The following is a 14,612-nucleotide window of genomic DNA, read 5'->3' on the forward strand; positions in this document are numbered from 1 at the left end:
CAGGCATGCAATGCACATAGGGAAGGCCGTGTACAACGTGGGCAACACACAGGGGGATGCATCGATCATCTCTGCAATACATATGGGGCAAATCTGCATATCCCATGTCCTTGGAGGGAGTCAATGTGACCATATTCAATACAGGTGGAGAGGATCCCACTGTGGTTGTACCTGAAGGTACAACCATTACAATGCATTACAGACACAGTAATACTCTATTCTCCCCCCCCCCCCCAACACTGCATTGCAGACACAGTGATACTGGATCCCCCCGCCCTTGGCCAGAAGGGCTATTTTCAGACCCCATCATGCAGCAAACCTGGCAGGGGAACATGCTAAATGCAGGCAAACTCAGCAATGTGAGCCTGAGGCTGGCTGGCTGGACATCCCAGACCATTCCATTGCTACCCCAGAGAGGCACCAGTGGAATCTCTGGCATTCCAATTAAAACGCATTTCATTGCAAACTGCGGGGCTCTTTTTCCTTCCCTCCTCCTATATAGTGCACATGCCTGGATCTATGGGTCCCTGGGGACTTGGTGTGCTGGGTTTACTCTACCAATTGTTGCATTCCAGAAAAAAAAAAACCCATCCTAAATTCTTGCTGGAGGCTGAGCCAATGATTAATTTGCTGAGTTCCTAAAGCATGTGTGTACGTGTGTGCAGACACACAAAGATCCCAAAGCAACAGTAATACAAAACTCTGATCCCGTAAGGTGCCGAGATCCCCACATGTTGCAGGCTCATGCCCATAAGCAGAAAATGATCGTAAAACCATAGGAAAAAATGTATAGATGAGGATACAGGGCAAACCCATCTGCTGGTTGGGGACATTATAATGAATGTTTACAGGCCGGGAATAGATCATTTGGGGAGTTTGGGGTGAGTTTCCTTTAAGTCATCCCCTGTGGCTGACTTCGGCTTGGAGTCGGCTAGCTGATCTGCTCATGCTCACGCCAGTACTTCATGCAGCTCCTTCAGAACGCACGGGCCCAAGCACTTCAAAATCTGACCCTTCTGTTCAGGGGCCAAATAAGAGCTGAGCCCTTTGAAAGTCTGGCCTCCCGAATCTTCCTGAGATGAGACAAAAGAGACGTTGAGGCTAGGAAATTACAAAGGAATATGGGGGCTGCAGTTAGCTAGGCCCAGACCTCTATAGCTCTTGGACCTTTTTCGCTCAAGGGTCCTTAGGCTTCTAACTCCCACAGGAGTTAGGCACCTAAATCTCTTTGAAGATCTGGAGCATAGCTTCTTTTCTGGTTAGTGAATTGCCTGTGGACCAATCTGGGTTGCTGTGAATAGTGCTTGGTTGGTCCTAAATCTATGCTGAAGAATTGCAACGACTTTTTTTCAGTCTATCGGTCATTCTTCAAACATTCAATAATGGGGGAGTCTGGTTTAGCACCTTAATTGCATAGTATTGTTGCTGCACCTTGATGGAGACCTCGATTCACAAAACTTCCTGTCACTGAGGAAAGCATTCAGGCATATACTTGCTGACCAGAGTGGGGATGGATTTAAGCAGGCACTTAAGTGCTTTCCCGGATGATGGAAAGTTTATAAACAGGTGAATGATGAATGCCGAGCAACTGAACATTCACGGCAGATTGTCAGACCAATCTTCGTTCAGCCTAAAACGTGTGACATTTGGAAGAATAGGGAATGTTTGCACGAGTACTTGGCTGTTGGCTGACTGTGAGCAGTGGGCAGGGGACAGTTTGCAGCAGTTCCGTTGTGATTTATTTCTTTGCAGTCATGCCCACTACATGCTAGGGACTGTCCGAACATTTAAGGCCAGGCCCCACCCCAAGGAGCTCACCGTCTAGATGGGGAAGTCGGTGGAAAGGGGAATAAATTGGCAATTTATTGGCTGCACTTGCAAGGCCCAACAGGACAGCTGTGCTCAGCTTGTCACTTTAGCTGTAACATTATAACTTTTGAACATGGCATCCGATTGAGTCCAAAATTTAAGGGAATATTTTAAGCATCAGTGGACGGAACCTTAATGATTCTCCCCTAAGAGGGGAGACAGGGAGCCCCTGCCATCTGTTTAGCAGAGCCACAACTTCAAGCACCTTGCACTTGTCTATAGATCACTATGAAGTGGGAAGTTGGGGGGGACATACCGAGCCTACGGCATGGCGAGGAGAATGGGGGACTCTGGCACAGCGGGAGGGGAAAGAGGGGCACACAGAGCCCCTGTTATGGTGAGGAGAGCATGCGAGAACATGGGACCCTGGTATGGGGGAAGGAGGGAATGGCAGGACAGACAGAAACCCTGACACTGGGGGCACTGAGAGATCCTGGGGGAATCTGCTATAGGGGAGAAAGGGGGGACAACAGTGAGGACAAATTCAAAGTTGGCCTCGTTCACTATTTCTGTGAACCCAAGGAAACAGTGGGATGACCCTATCGTGCAGTTCAGCACCAACTAGTCCGATGTTGGGCCATGAGTGGGCAGGACTTGACTTGTGGGTGGATCTTAGAAGCACGTCACAAGCCTGATAGACCAGCCAATTGCTTGGTGTATGTGTCGCAAGGCTACCCGTAAAAACCAAAAAAAAAAATTCCAGGAAAGGTCAACCCACCCTGCGGGCTTTTAATCAGGGAGCAGAAAAAAAAAATGATTGCAACAAAATCTCCTGAGCAAGTTCCTCTCTGGGTTTTTGACTTATGCGGTGTTGCTATCAGCAGGAAACTCCTGCATGCTAGATGATGTGGATCTGTTGATAAGGAGCTGGGTGATGCAGGCTAAATGAGTCTGTAGCATCCTGTTTAAATAATGTTGTTATAGGCCATTTCCAGTGGTCGCAAACAAGACCTGGATTTTGTCGGTGCATTTTTTGTCCTTTTTTGGTGTAAATTCCTAGGAACAGTAATGCACACAGCAGATCTGATTCCAGTGGCCAGATCCTGCTCTTTGTAAAGGGGATTTTCACCCAGGCATAAAAAGAGAGAGGCTCGATCTGCTCCGTCTCACTCAAGCTGGTGTAAACCAGAGGTAACTCTGTTGGCCTGGTTCTCCATTGCCCTTGGGTAACCATGTACAGCCACTTCATACTGATCTAAATGGGGGTGAAGCAGTGTAAAACGGGCGTAGGCGAAAGCAGAATCAGGCACAGCACGTTTATATAAAAACCCACGTCCATGGCCACGATTTGCTGTGATCCTGCTCTACGTTAAGGAGCCATTGACCAGTCTAGTACATGGATGGATCTGTAAGGCAAAAGGAAGATGCCGCAGGAAGTTGCATGGGGAGGCAGCAGGGTGCAGCCCTGGGCGTTGGGAAATCCAGGTTCTGTTTCCAGCTCCACCACTAACTCATTGTGTGACCTTCAGCAAATCACTTCACCTCCCTCTGCCTCTGTTTGTAAAATGGAGATAGCAATGGGCTCCTCTCCTGAACACAGCACTAAGTAGTCGTATTCCTGGGTAGGTGATGCACTGAAACAGGATTGACCCAGTCCATTGTATGGCCCTCATGGTGTAAAGCCAATGTCTTGACCACTCATGGATCATTAAAGATCTTACGACAGATTTTTTGTAAGAGTCAGGGCATTAGCCCTGGCCAAATCCTCCCTTGCTAATTACACTCTGATACCTTCAAATCTTTCCAAACTGGTCAGGCAAGTCCCCTGGGGGGTCATTTTGCAGCCATGTGCTGCAGCATCAGGTCCCCCTCCCCCAAATCTGTAATAAGAAAAGATTGTAATGGGTTGGAAGCAAGGTTTATTGTAGGATCTGGATGCAAAGGAGATATATGATGTTTTTCACAGGAATTGAACACTTTGAGCACAAATAAGGCCATGCATGAGCTGTGGACAGCAGGGCTTTCCCTGTCTCCTGACATCTCACTTTGGGCAAAAGTCTGAGATTTTGCAGCACTCAGGAGATAAAATCGCTTTACATTTTATTCAATATATTACATTTGAACATATAAATCACTATAGAATGGGGCCCAAAGCTGGTTTTCTGGGCATTGTTTAAACTGATGTTACAGATGAGACCAAACTGATCCCCGAGATCTGAACAGCCTTAAGCCTTGGAGACATTTTTGGATCCGGGTCAGAACTTTAGGGACTGGCTTCTTCTTTAGCTGAAAGAGCCCTGTGGTGCTGCATCCCGGGAAGGAAGGAGGGAGAAGAATGTGGCAGGGTATAATGGGAACTATTTTTCTGCCTTAAATATAGTGATGGCTACCAGGTGAGCGTCACAAGAGAGGTGACAAGAGGAAGGTATTTCAGGCCCCCATTCAACAAGGCACTTAAAGCACGTGCCTGTCTTTAAGCATGTGAGTCCTCCTGTTCCGCTGGGGTTTAGGAGAGCCAGGAAATGTGCTCTCTCTTATCCTTATACTCCTGAGACCGAGAGAAAAGCTCCTCAGGGGCTCATTAGCACATGAAATCCATGATATTGCTGTACTCCAATCAGAGCTACTTTGGATACACAAAGACAGACATGGATTTCATTAATATATGCCTACGAGGCACTGATTTCAATAAGGGTTGGTCACAGCACTGTGCTAATGGGGCAGTTTATGTCCCAGCTCCAGGAACCACTGAGCTGTGGGAGATGCCCAAAGAGGGGGAGAAAGGTTTTTGGCTGCACTGACAACCTGCCAGGAGGCTGTGGGCCACAGCTGGGGCTCAGTCCCGCTGCGCCCCATTGAAAGCGGTTGTAAAACTGCCCATGGACTGCAGTGGGAGCACGCTCAGGCCCTTAATTTGCCAATATCTGTTCAACAAGGGACCTGCCCCCGCGAGTCATTGAGCGCCCTCAGCTCCAGGCGAAGTCAAGGGGAACTGAGGGTGCTCAGAATATCTCCGGGCTGAGCCCTGGCTCTGTTAATCAAAAACAAACACACACAGCCACAATATTTTGCTCATGCTTGTATCTTCCTTGATAGCTGGGCAGCTGAAACCACTAGCAATAGAGCCCCGCAGCTGTTCAGCGCTGTCCTTGCACTTGTGTGACAGCAGCAGGGCAGCTGTGGGCAGCATTAGCGGGTGGGGTGTCCCCGCTCTAGACAGTTCCGGATGTGGATAAACCAGAGAGGGACCCCGAACAAAACGTTGCTTCCAAACAGCCCCCCAAAGTCTGGGCGAGTTCAGATGCGGCTCTAAAATGTGGCTTACGTTGCGTCCCTTACAGACCTGGAGTGTCCCTCTGGGCTTCTCCGTCTGTAACAGACAAGGGAGTGTCAGGTGGGCCCCTCCAGTGGCTGGGAAGTCCGGGCTGCCTTTAGGGAGACCTGGGGTCTTATTCTGCCCCGCCTTGCACCTTGTGTTGTTATTTCCACTTGTGCAAAATGCGTGGGACAAGACACCCCGTCAGAACGGCCACGTTGCACGGCCAGTGTGCACAGGTGGAAAAGCCGCCACAGGAGACAAGGCCGGGGCCGGGCCCAGCGGCTCAGACCCATCTTTCGCAGGCTTGCTTGGAATAAGAGGATGTGACTCCCCTTCCCAGGGAAGCGAATGCACCCGAAGTACCTAAGGGTGGAAGATACGGCAGGGAGTATCTATGAGCTAACAGGGCGTCTGGGATCTGCCGCAGCGAGGTGGGGTGGGGACGCTAACCCGGACTTAACCCAGTACCGTCCTTTGCAGAATACAAGAAACACGGTGCACGCTGCACCCGTCGGGGAATTCCTGGCTGCTGTCGCCAGGGGAGCTGTGGGCGGGGAGCCCTGCTGGTGCCAAATTCACTGGAGAAGCTCAGGTCTGAGCAGAGCCCAGATTCCTTCATGCTGGGCTGTGTCAGGGATGGAGGAGGGGGCAGGAACTCACCTCTCCAGGCATGGGGAGCAGTGAGATTAAGCTGGCCAGGGCTGGCTTGCCAGCTGGTGGGGATGGAGTAGCTGGACGCGCTGGGGAAATGAGGGAGACCCACTGAAAGAGGGGGTGTTTCTTGCCCTTCTGCGCCTGCCTCTGCGGGCGGGAGAGGGTGGATCAGGACAACCTAGGAAATGTCAAGATAGCACTAGACCCCGAGTGGCTGCTTGCACCAAATTCCTGCCTGGTGTAAACAAATGAAAGTAAATCAGAAAGCCCCCGGGCCAACCTCCAGCAAAGAGCCTCGCCTCGCTCTAAATGACGACCAGTAAAGGTCCGGTGCGCGTGATGGCCAGAACTCCACCGCAGGAGGGAGAAATGACACCTGCAGCCCCAGGGGTTTCAGCACCAGGGTCGGGTGGCAGGCTGTCCCCTGAGGACGCTCCACTGGGGTAGAGAGCAGCTTTAGTTCTCAATAGGATGCTAAATTAGTGCATCCCCCAGTGGCTTCGGCTGCACCCCCTGAATGAGCACAGAGCGTTCATCACAGCCCAGTTCCAGTCACTGCGCTGCTGCCCGGCTCCTGGTGATTCCAGGGTGCATACTGTGTTATTTTACACATGCCCACAGACAGACATGCGTGCACACACACTCACCCACGTGCACATGCACACACACTCGCCCGTGTGCAAAAGGATCCCAAAGGCTAAACTGAGACTCTTGCTTTTCACAGGGTCCTGAGGTGGCGTTCAGCGTCAACGCCCCACTCTTGTGAACAGGGCAGGGCGCAGGCTGCTGCTCATGTTCCCGTCTGGCACACGAGACAGGCTGGCGTCAGCTCACGGACCCAGCGGGTATTTTTATAAATGGGCTAGGAGAATTTTTTTTTAATTAAAAAAAAAAACACCTCCAAAAAAACAACTCCGAGGACACTGGAGAGCGACTGCGAAAGACGTGCCGGGGCAACTGGCAGCTGCTCAGTGGGACTTTTCTGCAGCAGGTTGGAATGGTCCCTGGGGAGTGGTGGCCAATTAAAATCCTCCTTCCGCAACGGGGCTGGACTTGGAGGGAAAAACCGGTTTGTTATAGAGTTGCGCAAAGAGCCCTGGCCCCCTCCCTGCACGCAGCATAAACTCAGTGACCTTGAACCTCTTCGGCTTCTCTGCTGCTTCGGAGCCTGAGCGAGTCAGAAACCCGATCGCCGCGCCCTCGGGCCTGCTCCCCGCAGTTAATCATCTTGTTGGGGTTTTTCTAGGGAGCTTCTCAGCTTCTTTAGTGTCTTTTTAATCCTCATGGCTGTGAGCCGAGAAGAGGGGTTCTGGTACCAGCATTCCTTCATGATCTTAGCCAGGGCGGACAAAATCTGGGTGGGGCCGAGAAGGAGAGAGAAAATTACTATCAGAGATCCAGGGCCAGATCCTCCACTGGTGTAAATCAGCAGTGTTTCATTGACTTCTGTGGAGCTACGCCCAATTACACCAGCAACAGATCTGGCTCCCCAATATTAACCAGTGACCCCCCCAGCAGAATGCTGCTTTGTCTCCCCCTATTGGCAGGCCCCATAAAGAAAAGTCATGAGCAAGAACGGCTGAGCAGGAGAAGCTTGACCAGGTGGGTGACGTAAGAGCTTTTCCTGGAAGCCTGTCATTCAAAAGCTGTAATATTTGGGCAACTTCTCTGACTCTCCATTTTCCCATCTGTGAAATAGGGATGATAAAACGTAGAGACCTTTTAAGAAGAGCTTTAGGTCTCCTGGCAAAAGGCCCCTCTATTGGCAAACACTTATCCACATGCTGGACACTAATACCATCAGTTCGACCCAGGACTGCTTGCAGTAATAAAGTTAAACCGGTGTGTAAGTGTTTGCAGGATCCCCTGCTCATGGATCAGGTGAAGGCCATTTATTTAAACATTTGGAAGTCAAATCCTACTGAGGAAAATAGAGAGGAACACAAACTCTGGCAAATCAAGCGTAAAAGTATAATTAGGCCAAAAAAGAATTCCAAGTGCAACCAGCAAACAACACAAAAGCTAAGAGCAATTTTTTTTAAGTACATCAGAAGCAGGAAGCCTGCCAAACAATCAGTGGGGCCACTGATCAAGGTGCTAAAGGAGCCCTCAAGGAAGACAAGGTCATTGCAGAGAAACTAATTGAATTCTTTGCATCCGTCTTCACTGCAGAGGACGTGCGGGAGATTCCCACACCTGAGCCATTCTTTTTAGGTGAGAAATCTGAGGAACTGACCCAGATTGAGTTGTCAATGGAGGAGGTTTTGGAACAAATTGATACGTTAAACAGTAATAAGTCACCAGGACTAGATGGGATTCACCCAAGAGTTCTGAAGGAACTCAGATATGAAATTGCAGAACTACTAACTGGGGGATGTAACCTAATGCTTAAATCATCCTCTGTACCAGTTGACTGGAGGATACCTAATGTAATGCCGATTTTTAAAAAGGCTCCAGAGGGGATCCTGGCAATTACAGGCCAGTAAAGCCTAACTTCAGTACTGGCAAATTGGTAGAAACTACAGTAAAGAACAGAATGATCAGACACATAGATGAACGTAATATGTTGAGGAAGAGTCAACCCTGCTTTTCTAAAGGAAATCGTGTCTCACCAATCTATTAGAATTCTTTGAGAAGGCCAATAAACACAGGTACAAGGGGGATCCAGTGGACAGAGTGTACTTGGACTTTCAGAAAACCTTTGACAAAGTCCCTCATCAAAGGCTCTTAAGCAAAGTAAGCTGTCATGGGATAAGAGGGAAGGTCCTCTCATGGATCAGTAACTGGTTAAAAGATAGGAAACAAAGGGTAGGAATAAATGGCCAGTTTTCACAGTGCAGAGAGGCAAATAGTGGGGTTCCCAAGGATCTGTACTGATACCAATAATATTCAACATATTCATAAATGATCTGGAAAAAAGGGGTATACAGTTAGGTGGCAAAGTCTGCAGACAATACAAAATTACTCAAGATAGTTAAGTCCAAAGCAGACTGCAAAGAGCTACAAAGGGATCTCACAAAACTGGGTGACTGGGCAACAAAATGGCAGATGAAATTCAATGTTGATAAATGCAAAGTAACGCACATTGGAAAACACAATCCAAACTATACATACAAAATGATGGGGTCTAATTTAGCTGTTACCACTCCAGAAAGATCTTGGAGTCATTGGGGATAGTTCTCTGAAAACATCCACTCAATGTGAAGCGACAGTCCAAAAAGCTAACAGAATATTAGGAAAGGGATAGATAATAAGACAGAAAATATCACAAATCCACTATACAAATCCATGGAACGCCCACCCCTTGAATACTGAGATCTGGTCACCCCATCTCAAAAAAGATATATTAAAATTGGAAAAAATATGGAGAAGGGCAACAAAAATAATTAGGGGATGGAACAACTTCCATATGAGGAGAGGTTAAAAACACTGGGACTGTTCAGCTTAGAAAAGAGACGACGAAGGGGGGAACATGATAAAGGTCTAAAAAAACATGACTGGTGTGGAGAAAGTGACTAGGGAAGGGTTATTTATTTCTTCACATAACACATGAACCAGGAGTTACCCAATGAAATTAATAGGCAGCAGGTTTAAAGCAAACAGAAGGAAATACTTCTTCACACAGCACACAGTCAACCTGTGGAACTCATTGCCAGAGGATGTGGTGAAGGCCAAAAGTATTACTGGGTTCAAAAAAGAACTAGATCAGTTCATGGAGGATAGGTCCATCATTGGTTATTAGCCAGGCTGGGCAGGGACACAGCCACATGCTGTGGGTGTCCCTAAACCTCTGACTGCCAGAAGCTGGGACTGAACAACAGGGGATGGATCACTTGATAATTGCCGGGTTCTGTTCATTCCCTCTGAAGCGCCTGGCATCGGCCACTGTCAGAAGACAGGATCCTGGGCTAGATGGACCTTTGGTCTGACCCAGTCTGGCCGTTCTTGTGTTCTTATTTATGGATGTATGGGTTTATACAGCAGTTGAGTTACAGAAGACTCCACTGGAGTGGATCTGCGCTCTCTGCCGCACTTACCGAGTCAGAGTACAGCCGGTTGGGGACACTGGGCGTCTGCTGGTCAGTGCAAACCACCTTCTTCATATCCTCGAAGCTGGGGTCACTTGGCACCATGTCAAAGAAAGGAGGCCTGTAGTCCTCCACTGTCCCTGCCGGAGGAAGAGAGGGCAGCACGTGAGGAAAGCTGGCTTGGTCACGGGGTCATGCAGCACAAAATCAGCGATATGCACCAATGACCGTAACTCATCTGCAGCCAGAGGACAAACAGCAGGAGCATGCACCACTCAGGCACATGTGCATGCATGTGTGTGTGTGTGTGCGCGTGTGCACGTTTGCACCACTGCCCTCTGCTGGATGGACCCGGACCTGCTGAGTGCTTGTTTATAAGGAGATGAGCCTGTCACTATACTCGGGACGTGAAGAACCCCTAGTAGCTCCAGTCTCAAACAACAGACTCTCATTAATCACATGTATTATGGCAGTGCCTGAGGCCCAATCAAAACTGGGGCCCCTTTGTGCTAGGTGCTGTACAGCGTATAGACAGCCGTGTCTCTGGAGGAGCGGAAGAACAGGGGTGAACTGCTCACACGGATGCCAATGGAAGTTTTGCCATTGATATCAGTGGGGCCAGGATGTCACCCCAGGGATCCTTTCCCCGGCTGTACTGACAGTGGTATGTGTGGATGTAGGACCCTCCCCATGGTATGAACATGTATGAACATGGGTGGGCATAGCCAGTCAATGGGGCACTAACACCGAGCATGCTATACACCCTGGATGGCACGAAACGTGACGGGGGTATGTGACATGAGCAGGCGTGGCACTGATACGCAGCGCAACGGGATGTGTGACACGAACGTGTTCACACACCGGGCACAGTGACCCACAAACTACACCGCCCTCACTCCAGATTCACGCTGGCATAGCTCAGACCAGGTTCAGCCTGTGCTGCTTGCGTTGCCAAATCAGACCCTGGGTGGAACCCTACCCAGTGCTTCAGAGGAAGATGCACCAAGCCTGCAGTGAACCCCTCAGGGCTGCTCATAGGGAGGGAACCCCTCCCCCCCGACCCCGGGTCTCCCTTTGGCACTGGTTGCAATTGCAGGAAACCAGGGGCCAGTTCAGATCACCTGGGATCCTTGTCTTAGACGCAGCCCCAACCGCCACCTCGTGGTGAACTGGAGGCCAGGCAGCTGCTCACCGCAGACAGGCCAGCAGCTAGCCCTGGCTAATCCATATTTAGTGCCTCCGTATGTCTTTGTGACAGAGATTTAACCCTTTTGGGCTGCCAAAGCCCTTCCAGTGTCCCATCAGCCACTGCAGTGGGAAGTTCCTATCTGGCCCCTCACGAGCCTCCGCCACCCTCGGGGCAGAGGGTGTAACCCCCACGTCACCCTGCCCCCCTGGATGCAGTGCAGGGTGGGGAGTTTCCCCGGCACTGAGTGTCTGCTGGGAGAGAGGCCTTTGGCCCTCAAGGGTTAATGGACAGCCAAGGCAAGGGCACTGTTGGGTGAGTTAAGTGAAGTGTTTAATCTGGGAGCCGTAAATGAGATTAGCCCGGCCAGACTGCGCCGTGGGGGAGCTGCCACCTTGCCCCCAACTTCCCCATTTAATGGACTTTCCTGCTGGTGAAAGGTGCCAGTTGGACACCCAGGAGACCGCAGGCCTCTGGGTGTCCACCTGGGTCTACTTCCCCCCCCGCCTGTGTCCCTTACCCCTGCCCTGAGGGAAAGATGGACTCTGTAGCACTCATTCCGGCCTGGGCCCGTCTGCTGAGGCCGCCACAATGAGTGTGAGTGTGTGTGTGTGGGGGGGGGGGGGCATTCCATTGCCAGGGCGGCCTGGCCACTGGGACACGGACTGAAGACACCACACCTGGGGCCAGGCTCACTGTGCGCGGCGCCCCAAGCTGCCAGAGGGCGAGAGGCTAAGCTAAGCCCTCCCCCCACATTCTGACACCGCTATTGCAGGGGCAGGGGAGGTGAATTCCACCTCCCAAAGCCCTGGAGAAGGAGTCTGCATCTGGTCCATTTGCTCTTGGGTCATTGCCCCACTTCGTTCAGCCCCATTGCCCTCCCCCAGAAAGCATGTCCTCCCCGCCATCCCCATCCCACAACAGCTGCTTCTGCCCAAAGCCAGCACTGACCAAGCCCTGGCCGTGGCAGGCCATGGGGGAAACACGCTGCTTTAGCCAGCCCATGCTCCGACTGGCCAGGTTCCAAGCAGTTCTCTGATGCTGCTTGTTTTCTAATCAGTGCTGAACAAACAAAGCGCTGATTGAGTCTAATGGGCCCTTTAATCAGGGAGCCGGGCGCTGACACTAGATTACAGTGTTTATAATTTACAGCTAATCTTCGGGCAAAAAACACCCAGAGCAGCCGAAAACCTTCACAGGAACAGCCCGGAGCAGCGTTGATTTCTGCACTGGGAGCCTCGCTAACTCACGGGAGGACGCGGCTCTCACTCCAGCCTGCCGCTCGCTCAGCCTCTCGGCCGCGGCCACAGGCTGTGCCACGCTCCTAAACTGACCGATTTACCCAGCTGCCATCTGTTGCAAAACTCAGGACATGCGATACTGCCGACTTCCTATTAAAACGGGCAGTCCCAGCTTCAGCCCGTCCAGTCAGAGCCCCGGTTCTTTCTCTGCAGGTTAGGATGCATTATCTATATTGAGGTCGTACGAGGAGCCCCAGTCATGGCCCAGGAGACCAATGTGCTGGGTGCTGTACAAACAGAACAAGGAGGCCGTCTGTGCCCCAAAGAGTTCACAGTCTGGGTATAAGACAGTGAATATAGAAGGTTAGCAGAATAGATAGGACCCTCTCAGGTGTCTGCGGATATCAAGATATTCTGTGCACACATACAGACCAGGGACCCCAGGGCAGTCTCCGGGTACTATAAAAGGACAGACAGATGTGTGCATATCTATAGAGAAGGGTCCTTGTATGACATCCACATTTGTGTGTCTGTGCATGTGGACAGAGAATTAGGAGCACGGCATCTCACTGCCCAAAGCCCCCCGACTGCCCCTTACCGTTAACAACCGTCCTCCTGGTGATTTCCCAGAGCACCAGACCATATGCCCAGATATCTGTCTGCTTATAGGATTCGAAGTAGTCGGTACGGATTTGTTCGTCCAGGACCTCGGGGGCCATGTAGCGTTTGGTGCCAACCCGAGGGTTGTTCCCGATGTCCAGGTAGTCGCTGCCCTGGGAATGCATGACCGCCAGCCCTGAAAGGAAGCAGCATCACACAGGCTGAGCTGGAGGACATGGGGGCCTGGGTTTCACTCCTCTCTCTATGAGGAAATCTGGGCCTGGCGGAGTTTTCTGCTTACAGCCCAGGGAAATCCACCTTGGATCAGTACAGCCTGCGTGTACCTCTGTCTCCCATGGCGATTTGTTCTTTCTTTCCTTCCCTGGCTTATCCCCCTCACCTCCCTTCTGCTGATCAGTGGGGCTGCGAAGTGGGGGGAATATTTATTGTCACCTGGGGGCTGACACCTCCTGAAACACCCCCATTTTGTTCTGGGGAAGAAAAAATACCCCGGAGTTGACCACACTGGGATTTCAACCCATGACTCCAGGGAATTAAATATTTAAGCTCCGATGAGCAGACCATCCCCTCCACTGGCAGAGGAAACAGCCTTTGCTTTCATCACCCCCTCGAGATGCACCTGCCCTTTCGCCACACGGCGCGCAGGTGAAAGGGACTCCAGACAGCGGTTCGGTGCAGATGGGACAAAGGTCTGATCTGGTCAGTTCCTCTGTTCCCCAAGCCAGATGAGCCACAGAGCTGGGTCACAGCCCTGGCGCGATCCCCCTTCCTCACCCAGGTCTGCGATGCAGCACTCAAGGTTGTTCTTCAGGAGGATGTTCCTGCTCTTCAGGTCCCGGTGAGCGATGGCTGGTTTCCCCTGGGTCCCGAAGATCTCCACGTGCAAGTGGAGCAGGCCGCAGATGATGGAGCAGGCCAGCCTCAGGCAGGTCTGTGTGTCCAGCGCTGTCCTCTGCAGGTAGTCGTAGAGCGAGCCGTTCTCGTGGTAGTGAGTGATGAGCCAGAGCTGGGTGCTGGAGTTCCTGGACGTCATGTCAGAGGCGATGAAGCCTAGAGGAGGGCAAAGCAGAAGGGGCCATGGAACAGAGGTGCACCAGCAGGCCGGGCGCCACATAAACACCCTCGTGGGCTGCTACTCACCCAGGATATTGTCATGCCTGAGAAGCACCGTGTTGTAGATCTCCGTCTCGCGGAACCACGACTGCTCGTCCCGGGAGGAGAAGATCTTCACGGCCACGTTCTCCCCGTGCCACACGCCGCGCCACACCTCCCCGTAGCGCCCTTTCCCTGCCATGACACGGACACGGCGTCACGCTGCCCTGCCGGTGCTGAGCGAGCCCTGGGGACGGGCTCACGTGGGGCACACCTGCCCCCGCTGGGCCACGGCGGGATAGAAGCCCAGGCCACTGCTGCCTACGCGGGAGGTTTAGCGACCGCAGCCACCCCTAGGATAAGGTTTTGTGTTCTTTGTGGATCAATGACTAGAGGCAACCTGGTCCCATGGCTGAGCCAGTGCACTGCACCCTCTGACGGCCACTGGGCAACCCAGCAGTGGCAGGCAATTTGCCAGGACTTTTCTTTGGCTTAATAGGGTCTAGTCTGGCCAATTAGGGGCTAGGACAGGTGACTTCATGCCCAGGCCTGGCCTATACAGTCATGGGGATAAGCTGTGTACCTCAGTGCCCAGGCCTGTCTGCTAAGGGAAAAGCCGGGTCCCCCAGGGCCAGGCCTGGTCTGTAGGGCTAGGGGTCAGG

At 51.6% G+C, this 14,612-nt stretch overlaps 1 protein-coding gene across 1 annotated transcript in view; it reads right to left on the bottom strand.

The window, feature by feature from the left end:
- Positions 1–3,720: 3,720 nt before the first annotated feature.
- Positions 3,721–14,612, bottom strand: part of ACVRL1 (activin A receptor like type 1) — a 26,410-nt gene continuing 15,518 nt past the window's right edge. The window contains exons 6-10 of the mRNA XM_026659589.1: positions 13,999–14,145; positions 13,633–13,908; positions 12,836–13,033; positions 9,820–9,950; positions 3,721–7,136 (exon numbers count right to left, since the gene is read on the bottom strand). Coding sequence (XP_026515374.1) covers positions 7,002–7,136; positions 9,820–9,950; positions 12,836–13,033; positions 13,633–13,908; positions 13,999–14,145 — 887 coding nt within the window. The 3' untranslated portion in view covers positions 3,721–7,001. The remainder of the gene's footprint in view (positions 7,137–9,819; positions 9,951–12,835; positions 13,034–13,632; positions 13,909–13,998; positions 14,146–14,612) is intronic.

Source organism: Terrapene carolina, unplaced genomic scaffold (assembly GCF_002925995.2).
Source record: "Terrapene carolina triunguis isolate 2854851 unplaced genomic scaffold, T_m_triunguis-2.0 Scaffold641, whole genome shotgun sequence".
Taxonomy (NCBI): domain Eukaryota; kingdom Metazoa; phylum Chordata; order Testudines; family Emydidae; genus Terrapene; species Terrapene triunguis.